At 44.4% G+C, this 21,417-nt stretch overlaps 1 protein-coding gene across 1 annotated transcript in view; it reads right to left on the bottom strand.

The window, feature by feature from the left end:
- The window catches only part of adamts3 (ADAM metallopeptidase with thrombospondin type 1 motif, 3), a 353,285-nt gene that overhangs the window by 12,183 nt on the left and 319,685 nt on the right, over positions 1-21,417 (bottom strand). Inside the window, exons 20-22 of the mRNA XM_029763911.1 lie at positions 15,857-16,013; positions 15,282-15,414; positions 5,607-5,814 (exon numbers count right to left, since the gene is read on the bottom strand). Of these exons, the coding sequence (XP_029619771.1) occupies positions 5,607-5,814; positions 15,282-15,414; positions 15,857-16,013 (498 nt within the window). The remainder of the gene's footprint in view (positions 1-5,606; positions 5,815-15,281; positions 15,415-15,856; positions 16,014-21,417) is intronic.

Here is a 21,417-nt window from a genome sequence, read left to right as displayed (position 1 = left end):
CTGTAACAAGTGCCTGCAACCTGGATCAGGTTGTCAGTCAACCTACCAGGGTAGTTACAAACAGCACAGGAATTAAATCAACATGTATTGATCACATTTTTACTAATGCTGCAGATATCTGCCAATGGAAGCCTATCAGGGTAGCTGTTTAGGCCCCTTGCTGTTTTCAATGTTTACTAATGACATGCCACTGACTGAGTAAAGCCAGAGTTTCTATGTAAGCGGACGACTCAACGCTAATCACGTCTGCTACTACAGCGACTGAAATCACTGCAACACTCAACAAAGAGCTGCAGTTAGTTTCAGAGTGGGTGGTAAGGAATAAGTCAGCCCTAAATATTTCTACAACTAAAAGCATTGTATTTTGAACAAGACACCCACTAAACCCAAAAACCTCAACTAAATCTTTTAATAAATAATATGGAAATTGAGCAAGGGGAGATGACTAAACTGCTTGGAGTAACACTAGATTGTAAACTGTCATGGTCAAAACATATTGATGCAGTAGTAGCTAAGATGGGGAGAAGTCTGTCTATAATAAAGCGATGCTCTGCCTTCTTAACAACACTATCAACAAGGCAGGTCCTACAGGCCCTAGTTTGTCGCACCTTGACTACTGTTCAGTCATGTGGTCAGGTGCCACAAAAAAGGACTTAGGACAATTGCAATTGGCTCAGAACAAGGCAGCACAGCTGGCCCTTGGATGTATACAGAGAACTAATATTAATAATATGCATGTCAATCTCTCTTGGCTGAAAGTGGAGGAGAGATTGACTTCATCACTACTTTTATTTATGAGAGATATTGACATGTTGAATGCACCGAGCTGTCTGTCTAAACTACTGGCACGCAGCAGAGTGAAAAAAAAACGCTAACAAGTGCTCAGCATATGTTGGAACTCCTTCAAGACTGTTGGAGAAGTATTCCAGGTGAAGCTGGTTGAGAGAATGCCAAGAGTGTGCAAAGCTGTCATCAAGGCAAAGGGTGGCTATTTGAAGAATCTAAAATATATTTTGATTTGTTTAACACTTTTTGGTTACTACATGATTCCATATGTGTTATTTCATAGTTTTGACAAGGTATTACTATAACTCATTATCGCTGACCAGTAACCACTCAGGCATATCTCATTACCTCTGACCAGGTATAACTATACCTCATTACCTCTGACCAGGTATAACTATACCTCATTAACTCTGACCAGGTATAACTATACCTCATTACCTCTGACCACATAAAATTGGCTCAAATCAACACTATCATCCTGGAAACCCTAGACCCACTCCAATTCTCATACCGCCCTAACAAATCCACAGATGATGCAATCTCAATCGCACTCCACACTGCCCTTTATCACCTGGACAAAAGGAACGCCTACGTGAGAATGCTGTTCATTGACTACGACTCAGAGTTCAACATCATAGTGCCCAAAAGGCTCATCACTAAGCTAAGGACCCTGGGACTAAACACACTCCCTCTGCAACAGGATCCTGGACTTCCTGACGGGCCGCCGCCAGATGGTAAGGGTAGGCAACAACACATCTGCCACGCTGATCCTCAACACTGGGGCCCCTCAGTGGTGCGTGCTTAGTCCCCTCCTGTACTCCCTGTTCACCCACGACTGCGTAGCCAAACACGACTCCAACATCATCAAGTTTGCTGACAACACAATGGTGGTAGGCCTGATCACCGACAACGATGAAACAGCCTATAGGGAGGAGGTCAGAGACCTGGCAGTGTGGTGCCAGGACAACAACCTCTCCCTCAACATGATCAAGACAAAGGAGATGATCGTGGACTACAGGAAAAGGAGGACCAAGGGGGCTGTAGTGGAGCAGGTCGAGAGTTTCAAGTTCAACTATATCGCATTACCTCTGATCAGCTGATGTCATTACCTCTATCCAGGTATAACAATAACTCATTACTTCTAACAAGGCATAGCTATATGTCTTTACATCTGAAGAGATATGACTATATCTCATTACCTCTGATCAGATATAACTATAACTTGTTACCTCTAAACATATATACAGTGGGGGGAAAAAGTATTTGATCCCCTGCTGATTTTGTATGTTGGCCCACTTTCAAAGAAATGATCAGTCTATAATTTGGAATGGTAGGTTTATATGAACAGTGAGAGACAGAATAACAACAAAAAAATCCAGAAAAACGCATGTCAAAAATGTTATAAAATGATTTCCATTTTAATGAGGGAAATAAGTATTTGACCACTCTGCAAAAAATGACTTAGTACTTGGTGGCAAAACCCTTGTTGGCAGTCACAGAGGTCAGACGTTTCTTGTGGTTGGCCACCAGGTTTGCACACATCTCAGGAAGGATTTTGTCCCACTCCTCTTTGCAGATCTTCTCCAAGTCATTAAGGTTTCGAGACTGACTTTTGGCAACTCGAACCTTCAGCTCCCTCCACAGATTTTCTATAGGATTAAGGTCTGGAGACTGGCTAGGCCACTCCAGGACCTTAATGTGCTTCTTCTTGAGCTACTCCTTTGTTGCCTTGGTCGTGTGTTTTGGGTCATTGTCATGCATGAATACCCATCCACGACCCATTTTCAATGCCCTGGCTGAGGGAAGGAGGTTCTCACCCAAGATTTGACAGTACATGGCCCCGTCAAATGATGCGGTGAAGTTGTCCTGTCCCCTTAGCAGAAAAACACCCCCAAAGCATAATGTTTCCACCTCCATGTTTGACGGTGGGGATGGTGTTCTTGGGGTTATAGGCTGCATTCCTCCTCCTCCAAACACGGCGAGTTGAGTTGATGCCAAAGAGCTCCATTTTGGTCTCATCTAACCCCAACACTTTGACCAGTTGTCCTCTGAATCATTCAGATGTTCATTGGCAAACTTCAGACGGGCATGTATATGTATTCTTGAGCAGGGGGACCTTGCGGGTGCTGCTGGATTTCAGTCCTTCACGGCGTAGTGTGTTACCAATTGTTTTCTTGGTGACAATGGTCCCAGCTGCCTTGAGATCATTGACAAGATCCTCCCGTGTAGTTCTGGGCTGATTCCTCACCGTTCTCATGATCATTGCAACGCCACGAGGTGAGATCTTGCATGGAGCCCCAGGCCGAGGGATATTGACAGTTCTTTTGTGTTTCTTCCATTTGCGAATAATCGCACCAAATGTTGTCACCTTCTCACCAAGCTGCTTGGCGATTGCCTTGTAGCCCATTCCAGCCTTGTGTAGGTCTACAATCTTGTCCCTGACATCCTTGGAGAGCTCTTTGGTCTTGGCCATGGTGGAGAGTTTGGAATCTGATTGATTGATTGCTTCTGTGGAAATGTGTATTTTTTTACAGGTAAAAAGCTGCGGTTAGAAACACTCCCTTTAACCTCTCTAGTACATGTGGGACGAACTCGTCCCACCTACGTAACAGCCACTGAAATCCAGTGGCGCGATTTTTGAATCGTTAGAAATGCTATAACTTCAATTTCTCAAACATATGACTATTTCACAGCTATTTAAAGACAAGAATCTCGTTAATCTAACCCCACTGTCCGATTTCAAAAAGGCTTTACAACAAAAGCAAAACATTAGATTATGTCAGCAGAGTGCCCAGCCAGAAAAAATCTGACACCCATTTTTCAAGCTAGCATATCATGTCACATAAACCCAAACCACAGCTAAATGCAGCACTAACCTTTTATAATCTTCATCAGATGACACACCTAGGACATTGTGTTATACAATACATGCATGTCTGTTCAATCAAGTTCATATTTATATCAAAAACCAGCTTTTTACATTAGCATGTGACGTTCAGAAAAAGCATAACCACCGCAAACTTCCGGTGAATTTACTAACAGTTTGCTAAATTACTCACGATAAACGTTCACAAAAAGCATAACAATTATTTTAAGAATTATAGATACATTACCCCTCTATGCACTCGATATGTCCGATTTTAAAATAGCTTTTCGGATGAAGCACATTTTGCAATAATCTAAGTACATAGCCCGGCATTACAGGGCTAGCTATTTAGATACCCACCCAGGTCAGCATCCACCAAAATCACATTTCCTATAAGAAAGATGTTCTTACCTTGCTTGTTCTTCATCAGAATACACTGCCAGGACTTCTACTTCAATAACAAATGTTGGTTTGGTCCCAAATAATCCATCGTTATATCCAAACAGCGACGTTTTGTTCGTGAGTTCTAGAATGCTTCTTCGCGGTGTCGCGCATGGCGCATTGGCGTGTCAAAAATGTCTAAATATTCCATTACCGTACTTCGAAGCATGTCAACCGCTGTTTAAAACCAATTTTTATGCCATTTATGTCATAGAGAAGTGTTAATATTCCGACCGGGAGTATGCATTGAGCCTAAACAGCCGAATAAAATTTCTCCTCAGAAGCGACTCATGCACGCGCATCATTGAAAGGTCCTCCGAGCATCCACTTACAAAAGGCGATAATATATTTCAACCTGAGGTTCCCTCGTAAACCTTCAGTTATTTCGCGGGCTCTGAGAGCCTATTGGAGCCCTGGGAATTGTCACGTTACAGCTAAGATCCTTACTTTTCAATAAAAAGAGGTAAGACGCACGACTCCTTGTCAGACAGGGTACTTCCTGCTTGAAGCCTTGTCAGGTTTTTGCCTGCCATAGGAGTTCTGTTATACTCACAGACACCATTCAAACAGTTTTAGAAAATTCAGAGTGTTTTCTATCCAAACCTGAACAATAATATGCATATTCTAGCTTCTGAGTTGGTGTAGGAGGCAGTTAAAAATGGGAACATATTTTTTCCAAAATTCTCAATACTGCCCCCTATACCAAAGAGGCCATGGTGGAGAGTTTGGAATCTGATTGATTGATTGCTTCTGTGGAAATGTGTATTTTTTTACAGGTAAAAAGCTGCGGTTAGAAACACTCCCTTTAAGAGTGTGCTCCTAATCTCAGCTCGTTACCTGTATAAAAGACACCTGGGAGCCAGAAATCTTTCTGATTGAGAGGGGGTCAAATACTTATTTCCCTTATTAAAATGCAAATCAATTTATAACATTTTTGACATGCGTTTTTCTGGATTTTTTGGTTGTTATTCTGTCTCTCACTGTTCAAATAAACCTACCATTAAAATTATAGACTTATCCTTTCTTTATCAGTGGGAAAACGTACAAAATCAGCAGGGGATCAAATACTTTTTTCCCCCACTGTAACTATATTTCATTACATCTGACCAGTTATAACTATAACTCATTAACTCCCACCAGGTTATGTCATTACTTTTGACCAGGCAAAACTGTATGTAAATACCTCTGACCAGATACATCTACAACTCATTACTGCTGACCAGGTATAACTACAACTCATTACTGCTGACCAGGTATAACTACAACTCATTACTGCTGACCAGGCATAACTACAACTCATTACTGCTGACCAGGCATAACTACAACTCATTACTGCTGACCAGGTATAACTACAACTCATTACTGCTGACCAGGCATAACTACAACTCATTACTGCTGACCAGGCATAACTACAACTCATTACTGCTGACCAGGCATAACTACAACTCATTACTGCTGACCAGATATAACTACAACTCATTACTGCTGACCAGGTATAACTACAACTCATTACCTCTGACCAGGCCCCAGGCCTCCAGTGTGCAGGGCAGGGCAGTCTGTTACAGGGCCGTCTGCTCTCTGGTTTCTCCCCACTGCAGTACTTGCTGTGGACTGAGCGATTGGTCCCCTCATTGAGGAACTGGACACAGCGAACCGTCCGGATATGGAAACCCAAACTGCCACAAGTCTTAGTGCAGTGCTCCCAGTCCTCTGAGATCCATCTGGAGAGATAATAACAACCATAGTTAGAACAGGATAGAAGCCATAGAGGAACCATACAGTTACAACCATAGAGTGACACCTATATGGTTGTTCCTCTCCTGTTGTAACTATATAGGTTTCACTCTATGGTTCCTCTCCTGTTGTAACTATATAGGTTCAACCATAGAGTGACACCTATACAGTTACAACAGGAGAGGAACCATAGAGTGACACCTATATAGTTACAACAGGAGAGGAATCAGAGTGACACCTATATAGTTACAACAGAAGAGGAATCAGAGTGACACCTATATAGTTACAACAGAAGAGGAATCAGAGTGACAACCATAGAGCTACAACGAGAGGAACCACCATAGAGTGACCACCATAGAGTGACCACCATAGAGTGACCACCATAGAGTGACCACCATAGAGTGACCACCATAGAGGTAAACTAGGATAGGAACCATAGAGTGACCACCATAGAGTGACCACCATAGAGTGACCACCATAGAGGTAAACTAGGATAGGAACCATAGAGTGACCACCATAGAGTGACCACCATAGAGTGACCACCATAGAGTGACCACCATAGAGGTACACTAGGATAGGAACCATAGAGTGACCACCGTAGAGTGACAACCATAGCAGTTCAACCATAGAGTTACACTAGGAGAGGAACCATAGAGTGAATAGGAGAGGAACCATAGTTATAGAGTTACACTAGGAGAGGAACCATAGAGTGAATAGGAGAGGAACCATAGAGTGACCACCATATAGTGACCACCATAGAGCGACCACCATAGAGTGACCACCATAGAGTGACCACCATAGAGGTTCAACCATAGAGTTACACTAGGAGAGGAACCATAGAGTGACCACCATAGAGTCGGCCAAGGTTCTTGTACTGAACCCCACTCTGCTGCCTGGAGGTGTGTTGGGTCATTGTCCTGTTGAAAAACAAATGATAGTCCCACTAAGTGCATACCAGATTTGATGGCGTATCTCCGCAGAATGCTGTGGTAGCCATGCTGGTTAAGTGTGCCTTGAATTCTAAATAAATCACTGACAGTGTCATCAGCAAAGCACCCCCACACCATCATACCTCCTCCATGCTTCACAGTGGGAACCACACATACGGAGATCATCCATTCACCTACTCTGCGTCTCACAAAGACACGGCGGATGGAACCAAAAATCAAAAAAAAAAAATCTAAAATCAGACCAGAGGACAGATTTCCACCAGTCTAATGTCCATTGCTCGTGTTGCTTGGCCCAAGCAAGTCTCTTCTTCTAATTGGTGTCCTTTGGTAATGGTTTATTTGCAGCAATTCGACCATGAAGGCCTGATTTACACAGGCTCCTCTGAACAGTTGATGTTGAGATATGTCTGTTACTTAAACTCTTTGCGGTGTAATCTAAGGTGCAGTTAATTACCAATTTTGATTAATGAACTTATCCTCTGCAGCAGAGGAGCAGCAGAGTAGGTGTGTCCTGTCAGGCGGTGGGTGTAGCTGGTGCATGAAGTCAGGCGCAGGAGAGCAGAGATGAGTGAACCACGCACTTTACTTAAGAAATAGCACACAGTAAACATACCAATGTGCGAACAATAACGGTTGCCACAAAACACAGGTGAAAACAGCACCCGGAAAAAAACAGCCGTAAACGTACCGACCTGAACAATAAACAATCACAAACAAAGACATGGGGAAACAGAGGGTTAAATACATGACCAGTAATTGGGAAATGAAAACCAGGTGTGTGGGAAACAACGACAAAACCAATGGAAAATGAAAAGTGGATCGGCGATGGCTAGAAGACCGGCGACGTTGACCGCCGAGCGCCGCCCGAACAAGGAGAGGAACTGACTTCGGAGGAAGTCGTGACATGTTCAAACTCAACTGGCCCCTACATCCCGACGTCCCCTGAATGTTCATCTGATAGCCTGCTAGCCGCGGCCCGTTAGATGCTAGCCGCGGCCCGCTAGCTGTCTAGAGCATATTGGACTGTTAGCTCTAATAGATCCATCGGCCAATTTCTTGGGCAACCATACCTATTTTGCCAATTGGACTTGGACCCCTCTGCTACTCGGAACCCTACTAATCCATCACGACTGGTCTATCGACGTCACCGCACGCGGAGGCTAAAACAGACTTTCCTCCGTCGAGACGTCCCTCTAAGGCCCTTCTGCTAGCTTGCTAGCCCTGGCCTGCTAGCTGTCTGAATCGCCTTGTCTCCAGCCAGCCCAACCACTCACTGGACCCCTATGATCACCCGGCTAAGCATGCCTCTCCCTAATATCAATATGCTTTGTCCATTACTGTCCTGGTTAGTAATTGTCTTATTTCACTGTAGAACCTCTATCCCTCCTCAATATACCTTAACCAACCATTTACTTCCACCTCCCACATATGCACTGACATCACTTGGTTTAAACGTCTCTAGAGACAATATCTCTCTCATCATTACTCAATGCCTAGGTTTACCTCCAATGTAATCACATCCTACCATACACATCCTACCATACATTATGCCTTGAATCTCTTCTATCGTGCCCAGAAACCTGCTCCTTTTACTCTCTGTTCTGAACGTAATAGACAACCAGTTCTGATAGCCTTTAGCCGTACCCTTATCCTACTCCTCCTCTGTTCCTCTGGTGATGTAGAGGTTACTTCCAGGCCCTGCAATGCCGAGCTCCATGATGTCCTAGCCGTATCTGAATCCTGGTTTAGGAACACCACCAAAAACCCTGAAATTTCCATCCCTAACTATAACATTTTCTGACAAGATAGAACTGCCAAAGGGGGCGTTGCAATCTACTGCAGAGATAGCCTGCAGAGTTCTGTCTTATCCAGGTCTGTACCCAAACAATTCGCGCTTCTACTTTTAAAACTCCACCTTTCCAGAAACAAGTCTCTCACCGTTGCCGCTTGCTATAGACCACCCTCTGCCCCCAGCTGTCCCTTGGAAACCATATGTGAATTGATTGCCCCCCATCTATCTTCAGAGCTCGTGCTGCTAGGTGACCTAAACTGGGACATGCTTAACACCCCGGCCATCTAAGATTGATGCCCTCAATCTCACACAAATTATCAATGAACCCACCAGGTACAACCCCAAATCCAAAAACATGGGCACCCTCATAGATATCATCCTGACCTACTTGCCCTCCAAATACACCTCTGCTGTTCTCAACCAAGATCTCAGCGATCACTGCCTCATTGCCTGCATCCGTAATGGGTCTGCGGTCAAACGACCACCCCTCATCACTGTCAAATGCTCCCTAAAACACTTCAGCAAGCAGGCCTTTCTAATCGACCTGGCCCGGGTATCCTGGTAGGATATTGACCTCATCCCGTCAGTAGAGGATGTATTCTTTAAAAGTGCCTTCCTCACCATCTTAAATAAGCATGCCCCATTCAAAAAAATTAGAACCAGGAACAGATATAGTCCTTGGTTCACTCCAGACCTGACTGCCCTTGATTAGCACAAAAAACACCCTGTGGAGTACTGCATTAGCATCGAATAGCCCCCGTGATATGCAACTTTTCAGGGAAGTTAGGAACCAATATACACAGGCAGTTAAGAAAGCTAAGGCTAGCTTTTTCAAACAGAAATGTGCATTCTGTAGCACAAACTCAAAAAAGTTCTGGGACACTGTAAAGTCCATGGAGAATAAGAGCACCTCCTCCCAGCTACCCACTGCACTGAGGCTAGGAAACACTGTTACCACCGATAAATCCACTATAATTGAGAAATTCAATAAGCATTTTTCTACGGCTGGCCATGCTTTCCACCTGGCTACCCCTACCCCGATCAACAGCCCTCCACTCCCCACAGCAACTCGCCCAAGCCTCCTCCATTTCTCCTTCACCCAAATCCAGATAGCTAGTTCTGAAAGAGCTGCAAAATCTCGACCCCTACAAATCAGCCGGGCTGGACAATCTGGACCCTCTCTTTCTCAAATTAGCTGCCGAAATTGTTGCAACCCCTATCACTAGCCTGTTCAACCTCTCTTTCGTATCGTCTGAGATTCCCAAAGATTGGAAAGCTGCCGCAGTCATCCCCCTCTTCAAAGGGGTAGACACTCTAGATCCAAACTGCTATAGACCTATATCTATACTACCCTGCCTTTCTAAGGTCTTCAAAAGCCAAGTTAACAAACAGATTACCGACCATTTTGAATCCCACCGTACCTTCTCCGCTATGCAATCTGGTTTCAGAGCTGGTCATGGGTGCACCTCAGCCACGCTCAAGGTCCTAAACGATACTGTCATGACGTTGCCCTCTTTGCGTTTTCTAGGCACCATCCCCCTACCTGTCTCCCCCACCCAGGCTCTGTGAGAGAGGTCGTAAATTCCAAAGGGAATGTCCTGCCTCATGGCCACAGTTTTGAGACAGAGTGGTTTCATTAGGGACAAAGGAATTTCTTCCACATCACAGAGCTTGAGAACCGAACAACATTTATGTTCTGGAGAAGGTATAAAAGATCGGTGAAGAATCGAGCTATGAACTGGTCCGTTTGGTACAATTTTGTGAAACTCATGAGAGACAATACGGCCACATTACCATGGTTCTGTTTATATAGTAGCCTCAGTTGTGAGACTTACATCTAATGGTTGTATAAAATGAATTAATAAGGATAAAGCTATTTGGAATATGTTGGGATGCTTGTAAGATGTTAATGTGAGAGAATTGTATTTTCTGTTTGAAGTTTCACCAAGTTCTTGGCACGCCCCCATGGACACAGACAGGACAAGGCGTCATGTGACAGCCTTTTCTACGTTCAGTATATAAACCCACCCAGGGTTTCTTTCCCCAGACCAGCTTACCTCGATAACGAGAGGGCCAAGGTTTGACCATGCATCCGTCTACTGAACTTAAACCATACCACGTGGTTAAACTCTTAGACTATCGATACCGACAGAATAATAACAAGTCTTTGATATGAATTACTAGTCTGCAGCTAGGAATTCGGTATCATTGAACGCGACAACTGCCGGAAACATCCATTCTATAATGACATGAACGAATGTCGCTTTGAAAGATCCATTCTAACCAAGAGAGATAGAGAGAGAACTCTCCAACAGAACTTTTCAACAAAGATCCCGACGACACACTGAGTGTAAATATATATATTGATTGCAATTGTTGCCGAATAAGTGAGTGTTCATGTGCAAAGGATTAGCATTTCAGTTGTTAATATTTATCGACTCTATAGTGTCTTCTCAGCTGACCAACACTCCCCTTTTGGCTAACAAGCCGCCATGCCGGTTTAGCCCACTAGGGCACATTCCTCTACCATTTCTTTGTAACAATACCTATTGTTTTGTATGCATTTCTGTGAATTACTTAGTTTAGTAAATAAATTATTTTAAGACAATTGATGTATGGATGACTTAGTGAAGACTGGGTTCGTGGAGATAACCAACAATTTACGACGTTTGGAATGAGACTAACGAGGTAAACGAATACATCATAAAATCAGAAGACTCATAGATCAGATATTATGATATCTGAAAGCTATATTAGGAAAATGATAACTTTGTAATCTGAATATTTTCCTTGGTGCCCTGACTTCCTAGTTAATTACCGTTACACGATTAATCAGTTTAATCGCGTAATAACAATTACAGAGAGTTATTTGATAAACATGTCTTTAAGTTAATGATGCCAAAGACACGACAGATACCATAACCGCCATAAATAAGAGACATTACTGTGCAGCCATATTTATCGGCAGACTCAACAGCCTTGGTTTCTCAAATGATTGCCTCGCCTGGTTCACCAACTACTTCTCTGATAGAGTTCAGTGTGTCAAATCGAAGGGCCTGTTGTCCGGACCTCTGGCAGTCAGTATGGGGGTGCCACAGGGTTCAATTCTCGGGCCGACTCTCTTCTTTGTATACATCAATGATGTCACTCTTGCTGCTGGTGATTCTCTGATCCACCTCTACGCAGATGACACCATTCTGTTTACCTCTGGCCCTTCTTTGGACACTGTGTTAACTAACCTCCAGACGAGCTTCAAGGCCATACAAATCTCCTTCGTTGCCTCCAACTGCTCTTAAATGCAAGTAAAACTAAATGCATGCTCTTCAACCGATCACTGCCCCACCTGCCCGCCCGTCCAGCATCACTACTCTGGACGGTTTGACTTAGAATATGTGGACAACTACAAATACCTGGGTGTCTGGTTAGACTGTAAACTCTCCTTCCAGACTCACATTAAAATGAAGCACATCTGCTTTAGAATGGATGTAGAGCCTAATTGGCATACATATGCAGCACGTTGTCACAGTATCCACAGAAGGTGGCGCCTCTCCTCGGTCGGGCGGTGCTCGGCGGTGCTCGGCGGTGCTCGGCGGTCATCGTCGCCGACCTACTAGCTGCTACCGATCTATGTTTCTGTGTTTTTTGGTTTTGTCTGTCTAGGTCCGCACCTGTTCCTGGTCTGTCATTAGTGGGAGGGGTATTTAGTGTGTCCTTTGTGTTCAGGAATTCGCCCCTTTCCTGCTCCTAAGAAAACGTGACAGAATCCCGCACCACTACGATGGAGTCAGCAGGAGCAGAAGCGCCGTCCATGGCTGAGCAGGTGTCGCAACACGCCAGCCTCCTCCACCGCCTGGGCTCGGCTATGGACCAGGTGCTAGACCGGTTGGAGAGCTGGGAGAGAGGTGCTTCCCCAGCCAGACCAGCTCCGGTTCCTCATCCTGCGCCCCTACCGACACCCACTGAAGCGGGCTCAAGTGGAATCCGGATTACGCCTCCCAGGGAATTCGATGGGACGGTTGCTGGGTGTAAGGTTTTTTTTCTCCAGTTAGAACTATACCTGGTGACCGTCCGCCCCTCTCCCTCTGACGAAGAGAAAGTGAGCGTCCTCATCTCGTGTCTCACGGGTAGAACCCTGGAATGGGCCAACGCGGTCTGGGATGGCCCAGCCTCGGCTCGGGCGACTACCCGGAGTTCACCCGCCGCTTCCGGGCGGTATTCGATCATCCCCCGGAGGGCAAGGCGGCGGGTGAGCGATTATTTCACTTGAGACAAGAGACGAGGAGCGCTCAGGACTTCGCCCTGGAATTCCGGACTCTCGCCGCTGGATCGGAGTGGAATGACCGGGCCCTGATAGATCACTACAGATGCAGTCTCCGAGAGGACGTCCGCCGGGAGCTGGCTTGTAGGGACAACACCACCACCCTAGACCAGCTGGTGGATTTGTCCATCAGGCTGGACAACCTGCTGGCTGCCCGGGGACGTTCCAGTCGGGGCCTGTTCGTTCCACCTCCCAGCCCTCCTGCTCCACTGCCCATGGAGATAGGAGGAGCTGCTTCGAGGAGGACCGGAGGGGGGGGGGGCTCTCCTGCACCCACTGTGGGCGCAGAGGACACACTGCGGACCGGTGCTGGAGGGGTCCACCCGGGAGTTCGGATGGCAGGTAGAGCACTACATCGACCCCCGAGGTGAGTCAGCACCAGCCACACCCAGAGCCCCCTGTCGACCACATGTACACCTCAGTTTGTTTTCCTGATTTTCCCCCTCACTTCCAGTATAAGGCACTAGTAGATTCAGGTGCAGCTGGGAGTTTTCTGGACCGTGGGGTAGCCAAGAAGTTAGGGATTCCCCTGGTTCAGCTGGACCACCCCTTCCCTGTGCACGCCCTAGATAGTCGACCGCTAGGGTCCGGCCAAGTGGGGGAGGTCACCGTGCCACTGGTTATGGCGACGTGGGGGGGCCATGAGGAACATATCAGCCTATTCCTCATTGACTCCCCGGCGTTTCCGGTGGTACTGGGAATCCCCTGGCTAGCCACTCACAACCCTCAAATTTCGTGGAGGCAGAGGGCTCTTAAGGGGTGGTCAAGGGAGTGCTCAGGTAGGTGTATAGGAGTTTCCATCGGTGCGACCACGGTGGAAAGTCCAGACCAAGTCTCCACCGTGCACATTCCCTCAGAATATGCCGATTTGGCTATCGCCTTCAGTAAAACGAAGGCGACTCAATTACCCCCTCATCGACGAGGGGATTGTGCGATAAACCTCCAGGCTGACGCGGCCCTTCCTAGGAGTCACGTGTATCCTCTGTCTCAGGAGGAGACAGCGGCTATGGAGACATACGTTGCTGAATCCTTGAGACAGGGATACATTCGGCCATCCAAGTGACCCGTCTCCTCGAGCTTCTTTTTTGTGAAGAAGAAGGAGGGAGGTCTGCGTCCGTGCATTGACTATAGAGGTCTAAATTCTATCACGGTGGGTTTCAGTTACCCACTACCTCTCATTGCTACGGCAGTGGAGTCATTTCACAGGGCGCGCTTCTTCACAAAACTATATCTCAGGAGCGCGTATAACCTGGTGTGTATCCGAGATGGAGACGAGTGGAAAACCGCATTTAGTACCACATCTGGTCATTTTGAGTGCCTCGTCATGCCGTATGGGTAAAAAATGTATCCCGCTGTCTTCCAATCATTTGTGGATGAGGTTCTCAGAGACATGCTCGGGCAGGGTGTGGTGGTGTACATCGATGACATCTTGATCTACTCCGCCACACGCGCCGCGCATGTGGCTCTGGTGCGTAAAGTGCTTGGGCGGCTGCTGGAGCATAACCTATACGTCAAGGCTGAGAAATGTGAGTTCTCCAAATGAGCCGTCTCTTTTCTGGGATATTGCATTTCCACCACGAGGGTGGTGATGGAATGTGACCGCGTTATGGCTGTGCGTAATTGGCCGACCCCAACCACGGTGAAGGAGGTACAGCGGTTCTTGGGGTTCGCCAATCTTGGGGTTCGCCTCCTCAGTCAGGTGGTGCTCGGCGGTCGTCGTCGCCGGCCTACTAGCTGCCACCGATCTATGTTTCTGTGTTTTTTGGTTTTGTCTGTCTAGGTCTGCACCTGTTCCTGGTCTGTCATTAGTGGGAGGGGTATTTAGTGTGTCCTTTGTGTTCAAGAATTCGTGCGGGATTGTTTGTATGTCTAAGAGGGCAGACGTTAGTTAGCGCTGCCTTAGTTTCAGCATGTTACATTTTCTGTATTGTATTTGCCGGGCTGCGCCCCGTGCGTTATCGTTTTGGAACGATTCTCCTCTTTGGGTGTTATGCGCACCCTGTGCCCTTTTCGGCTACCTTATTTTTAACGGTGGAAATAAACTTCTGCACTACCGGACCTCAGTCTCCTGCTCTTGACTCTGCCTCTTTCCTGCTCCTAAGAAAACGTGACACACGTGAATTCCATAAAAATGCACCTTTATAACAAAAGCATTACATGCATAATCTACTAAGTCGGGTGTAAAACCTGGTGTTTTTATCTACTAAGTCTGAAACCTGAAGGTGTTTTTATCTACTGAGTCTGAAACCTGAAGGTGTTTTCATCTACTAAGTATGAAACCTGAAGGTTTTTTAATCTACTAAGTCTGAAACCTGAAGGTGTTTTCATCTACTAGTATTGTGTAAAACCTGTTTTAGCGTTTTAGTGTTGTGGTGTGCTGGTGGCTATACTCACTGTGGCTGCGTACAGTCCTGTAGGTTACACATTCTCCTGATGGGTTTTGGCTTCTTGCTGACATCACAGTATCCCCGGTGGACCATCTTGCTGTCACCCTTTTTCCTGCAGCCATACTTAGTGTACTGGAACCCTAGGGGAGGAAATGGAGAGGAAGACGTAGGAATACCACTAAACTATTAGAACAAAAGGTGTGATCTAGAAGCTAGAAGGGTTATTTTTTGTCCCCATAGGAAAACCCTTTGAAGAATGCTTTTTGGTTCCAGGTAGAACCGTTTTGGTTCCAGGTAAAAAATGTTGGGTTCATTGTAGAACCATTTCCAGAGTGTGTTCTACATTAAACACAAAAGGGCTCAACCTGGAACCAAGAAGGATTATACAATGGGGACTACTAAAGAACCATTTTGGAACCATTTATTCCAAAAGTTTACAGTAGAATTATAAGCCTGAACTAGATATTGCTTTTTGAGAGACCCACTCACATACAACACAGGGTCTAGAACACTGAGACCAGCTCTAGAATTGTATCTCCAGCACAGGGGTCTAGTACAGTGAGAATAGCTTTAGAACCTTACCTCCAGCACAGGGTCTAGAACACTGCGACCAGCTCTTCAGGGCCCATTCGTAGGTGTCCTCCTGAATGACGTTGTTGTTGTTAACGGGGACAGAGTCTTCATGGATGATGTATTTATACATCAGGGTCGACCTGGTCTCGTTGTCCTGAGGGATTATCTAAATAGGAAACAGAATCAAGGAAAGGGGAGTTTGAGTTTTGGGAGAAATTACATTCAAACATTCATGAGAGTTATATGCAGATCTATGCAAACCTTATGTCTTAGAAATCAAAAGATATGGGCTGCATGATGTGAATATACTGTAGGCTATTGATGATTTAAGAAAGTTGCAAAAAAAGCTTGCGCTCTGTTCCTTGCCTCAGGCTGCACAGCTGTTCTCTTCATCAAGTGATCATATTTTCACCCATCAGACTATTCTCAATTTAATCTTGTCTTTACTAATATGCAAAAAAAATAGATATAGAAGGGCCCATTATCAAAAGAGCAGGAACATGGGCAGGGGAAAAATACATATAATCCGTGTGCACTCAAATAGCGAATGGATTCCCCTCGCTTTCCCGCCAGTAAGTTTTTCAATGATACAGATTAATGCTACTTCGGATTTATAGCGGAGAATGTGCTTAATATGAGCAGCTGAGAAATAAATATAAGAACACTTATTTCACTCCACGCATCAACCACAATTTGAGGAGCATGCTCCCGCTGCGTGACAGGTGATATTCCGCCAAACTCTGTATGCCATGGGCTCTCCAACCCTTTTCCTACAGCTACCCAGTGCTTAATTTGGGAAACCTAGTGAAATCTGTTAGGGGACTGAACATATTTCACTAAACTGTTGACAGCCCCTCTGCACGCTCTAGAAAGGAATAAAGGAGAGAGAGGAGGAGATGGAAACGCATGGTGCTGAGATATTCTGTATAGCTAAAGGTAATGTGTCACAATATAAAAAATTCCCTATTCCCTATTACTATTCAAATACAAATTCAGTATAATTCTAGGCTAACTCTGTAAGCTGCCCTTCACAATCAATGAACCAAGAGCATCGCCTAGGGCTATACGTTCTCCCCCAGACTCATGGATAGAAAGTGTGGAGCATAGCATAAGGTAACCAGTCCATCCAGTATGAATAATAACACAGTCCACACTCAAAGGTGATTACTCCAATTAGTGTAATTTTGGAGTACAGTCGATCAGATTCACATAAAAAAAAATGTAATAATCATTTTATTAAAAATAAAAAATAAATCTTGACATTTTCAAACAGTACCTTTATATTTTCCAACAGGGTTATACATTTGGGTGAGGTTATTTTCTCGCCTGAGTAGCCTCGTTTCACTGCCAAAAATAAAATTAAACCATCTAGTGTTCAGCGAAATAACAACACAATGTCAAATACAGGTAGTCTAGTCAAATAATTAACATACAATCACAACCGTTACTCTCTCGCGAGAAACCTTCACTCTTGCGCAGACATTTAGAAATGAAACATGACAGTTTGAAAAATAAACCACGGGAGCATTTTGAGAGAATAAAGACGACTTTTGAGTAGTTTGACATGTATAAAAGCAACAGATACCATTAATAATATTGTGGAGGACTTAATTCTTCCTGCTGCCGTGGATATGGCTGGGACAATGCTGGGGGGAAAGGCCAAAAAAACTATACCGACAATTCCTTCATCAAACAACATTGTTTCATGACGCATCAGTGACATGGCAGATGTTTTGAAATAATTACTGCTTCGCATACAAGCCAGAGAATTATATGCGTTACAGCTGGATGAGTCAACAGACGTGGCAGGCCTGGCACAGCTCCTGGTATATGTCCGTTACGTGTATGGGGTGTCAATTAAGGAAGAAATCCTCTTCTGCAAACAACTGGAAACAAGGACTGTACTGATGGCGCAAAAGCCATGACAGGGAGAGTGGTACTGCACGTGCAAGCAGTTGCTCCCTAAACCACTTGGGTACAGTACAGCATCCACCGAGAGGCTCTTGCTGCTAAAGGAATGCCTGACAGCTTGAAAGACGTTTTGGCCGCTACAGTGAAAATTGTTATCTTTGTTAAAGCAAGGCTCCTGAACTCTTGTGTATTTTCTGAATTATGCAATGATATGGGCAGCGACCATGTAATGCTTTTACAACATCAAGGCGCAAAGTATTGACACGTTCTTTTAATTGAGAGATGAGCTTAAAGTTTTCTTTACTGACCATCATTTTCACTTGTCTGACCGCTTGCGTGATGACAAGTTTCTCACACGACTGGCCTATCTGGGTGATGTTGTTTCTCACCTGAATGATTTGAATCTAGGATTACAGGGACTCTGCGCAACTATATTCAATGTGCGGGACAAAATTGAGGCTATGATTAAGAAGGCTGTGTGTTTTCCCCAGCAGCCCTGGGACCCCTTTTTCTGACCAACGCATTATATTGGATACTACCCTCATGAAGTACATTTTCTATTATAGCAGGCCCAAAAAAACTGAAATGTACCATTTTGTTTTGTAAAATTTTTCTTCGGGAGTGGCTCCCCCAAATATCCCCATGTTGGGGAAAAAGCTATTTGAAAGTCTAGTTTTGAAATAAGACGTCACCAATTACTGTTCCAAAAATATTTTTTTTTTGTCTTACAGGAATTATATACGGTGCCTACAGAAAGGACAGTGGTTCTTCCTTTAAAAGTTGCATCATACTGCAGAATTCTATGGCAGGATGTCAGCCATTGTTACCATTAATGCTAGTTAGTGCTGGTTTGACCACCATGGCCATCTTTGAGAAGCATTTGATAGCCTTCAATAGTGGCTGCACAAGAGAATTTAAAACCTTTTTTTGTAAGAATATAGTATATGGGATTGATTTAAAAAAAATGTAGCTTAAGTAATTTGATCAATATTATGGTGTTTCTATTCCAAGAAAAACGAAAAACAAAACCCTCAGGGTTTCCGTTAGGATGGAACGGAAAATATGGCGCTGTACAACGTAATGGTCAGGAGTAGGCTACAGTACTAAGAGCATAACATTTCCACACCCTATTTGTAGTCTACCAATACTCAAACGAAAATTCAGTGAAAATAAAAATCTCATTGTTTTATCAAGACCATTCCCCATGCTTGTCTCAGAGCAGCATGAAACGGTGCTGAAATAGTTGACCACAGCGGGTAGGCTATCGCTTCAAACTTCAATATGCTCTTTAAATAAATAAGACCTACATCACTTTTAACAGCACATTACTCAACACTAGTGAAACTCATGCCACCTACAGTATATCAAAATATATTTTTTTTCAATGACGTGACTCTCTGCCAATAATATGATTTAGAGGATTGGAGGATTCTAAATTAATATCTAAGGGGCATTTTTCGTTAGGGCAAATCTGATCTGTGAGAATATCTAAGTGGGCTTTTATATGGGGCAGCAGGTAGCGAATCCCTGAGCTGACAAGGTAAAAATCTGTTGTTCTGCCACTGAACAAGGTAGTTAACCCACTGTTCCTAGGCCATCATTGCAAATAAGAATTTGTTCTTAACTAACTTGCCTAGTTAAATAAAAATATATATATATACAGTCGTGGCCAAAAGTTTTGAGAATAACACAAATATTAATTTTCAGTCTGCTGGCTCAGTTTGTATGTTGGCAATTTGCACATACTCCAGAATGTTATGAAGAGTGATCAGATGAATTGCAATTAATTGCAAAGTCCCTCTTTGCCATGCAAATGAACTGAATCCCCAAAAAACATTTCCACTGCATTTCAGCCCTGCCACAAAAGGATCAGCTGACATCATGTCAGTGATTCTCTTGTTAACACAGGTGTGAGTGTTGACAAGGACAAGGCTGGAGATCACTCTGTCATGCTGATTGAATTCGAATAACAGACTGGAAGCTTCAAAAGGAGGGTGGTGCTTGGAATCATTGTTCTTCCTCTGTCAACCATGGTTACCTGCAAGGAAACACGTGCCGTCATCATTGCTTTGAACAAAAAGGGCTTCACAGGCAAGGATATTGCTGCCAGTAAGATTGCACATAAATCAACCATTTATCGGATCATCAAGAACTTCAAGGAGAGCGGTTAAATTGTTATGAAGAAGGCTTCAGGGCGCCCAAGAAAGTCCAGCAAGTGCCAGGACCGTCTCCTAAAGTTGATTCAGCTGCGGGATCGGTGAGGCAAAGAAGCAAAGAAGCCACTTCTCTCCAGGAAAAACATCAGGGACAGACTGATATTCTGCAAAAGGTACAGGGATTGGACTGCTGAGGACTGGGGTAAAGTCATTTTCTCTGATGAATCCCCTTTTCCGATTGTTTGGGGCATCCAGAAAAAAACTTGTCCGGAGAAGACAAGGTGAGCGCTACCATCAGTCCTGTATCATGCCAACAGTAAAGCATCCTGAGACCATTCATGTGTGGGGTTGCTTCTCAGCCAAGGGAGTGGGCTCACTCACAATTTTGCCTAAAAACACAGACATGAATAAAGAATGGTACCAACACATCCTCCGAGAGCAACTTCTCCCAACCATCCAGGAACAGTTTGGTGATGAACAATGCCTTTTCCAGCATGATGGAGCACTACTAACTAAGTGGCTCGGGGAACAAAACATCAATATTTTGGGTCCATGGCCAGGAAACTCCCCAGACCTTAATCCCATTGAGAACTTGTGGTCAATCCTCAAGACGCGGGTGGACAAACAAAAACCCACAAATTCTGACAAACCCCAAGTATTGACAATGCAAAAATGGGCTGCCATCAGTCAGGATGTGGCCCAGAAGTTAACTGACAGGGCGGATTGCAGAGGTCTTGAAAAAGAAGGGTCAACACTGCAAATAGTGTCTCTTTGCATCAACTTCATGAAATTGTCAATAAAAAGCTTTGACACTTATGAAATGTAATTATACTTCAGTATTCCATAGTAACATCTGACCAAAATATCTAAAGACACTGATGCAGCAGACTTTGAGAAAATTAATATTTATGTAATTCTCAAAACCTTTGGCCATGATTGTATGTATATACAGTTGAAGTCGGAAGTTTACATACACCTTAGCAAAATAGATTTAAACTCAGTTTTTCACAATTCCTGATATATAATCCTAGTAAAAATCCCCCTGTCTTACGTCAGTTAGGATCACCACTTTATTTTAAGAACGTGAAATGTCAGAATAATAGTAGAGAGAATGATTTATTTTAGCTTTAATTTCTTTCATCACATTCCCAGTGGGTCAGAAGTTTACATACACTCAATTAGTATTTGGTAGCATTGCCTTTAAATTGTTTAACTTGAGTCGAACGTTTCGGGTAGCCTTCCACATGCTTCCCACAATAAGTTTGTTCAATTTTGGCCCATTCCTCCTGACAGAGCTGGTGTAACTGAGTCAGGTTTGAAGGCCTCCTTGCTCGCACACGCTTTTTCAGTTCTGCCCACACATTTTCTATAGAGGAAATTGAGGTCAGGGCTTTGTGATGGCCACTCCAATACCTTGACTTTGTTTTCCTTAAACCATTTTGCCATAACTTTGGAAGTATGCTTGGGGTCATTGTCCATTTGGAAGACCCATTTGCGACCACG

The sequence above is a fragment of the Salmo trutta genome, chromosome 9 (genome assembly GCF_901001165.1).
Source record: "Salmo trutta chromosome 9, fSalTru1.1, whole genome shotgun sequence".
NCBI classification, from domain to species: Eukaryota; Metazoa; Chordata; class Actinopteri; order Salmoniformes; family Salmonidae; genus Salmo; species Salmo trutta.
The sequence above is the reverse complement of the archived record's forward strand: the minus strand, read 5'-3'. Positions and strand labels throughout refer to the sequence as shown.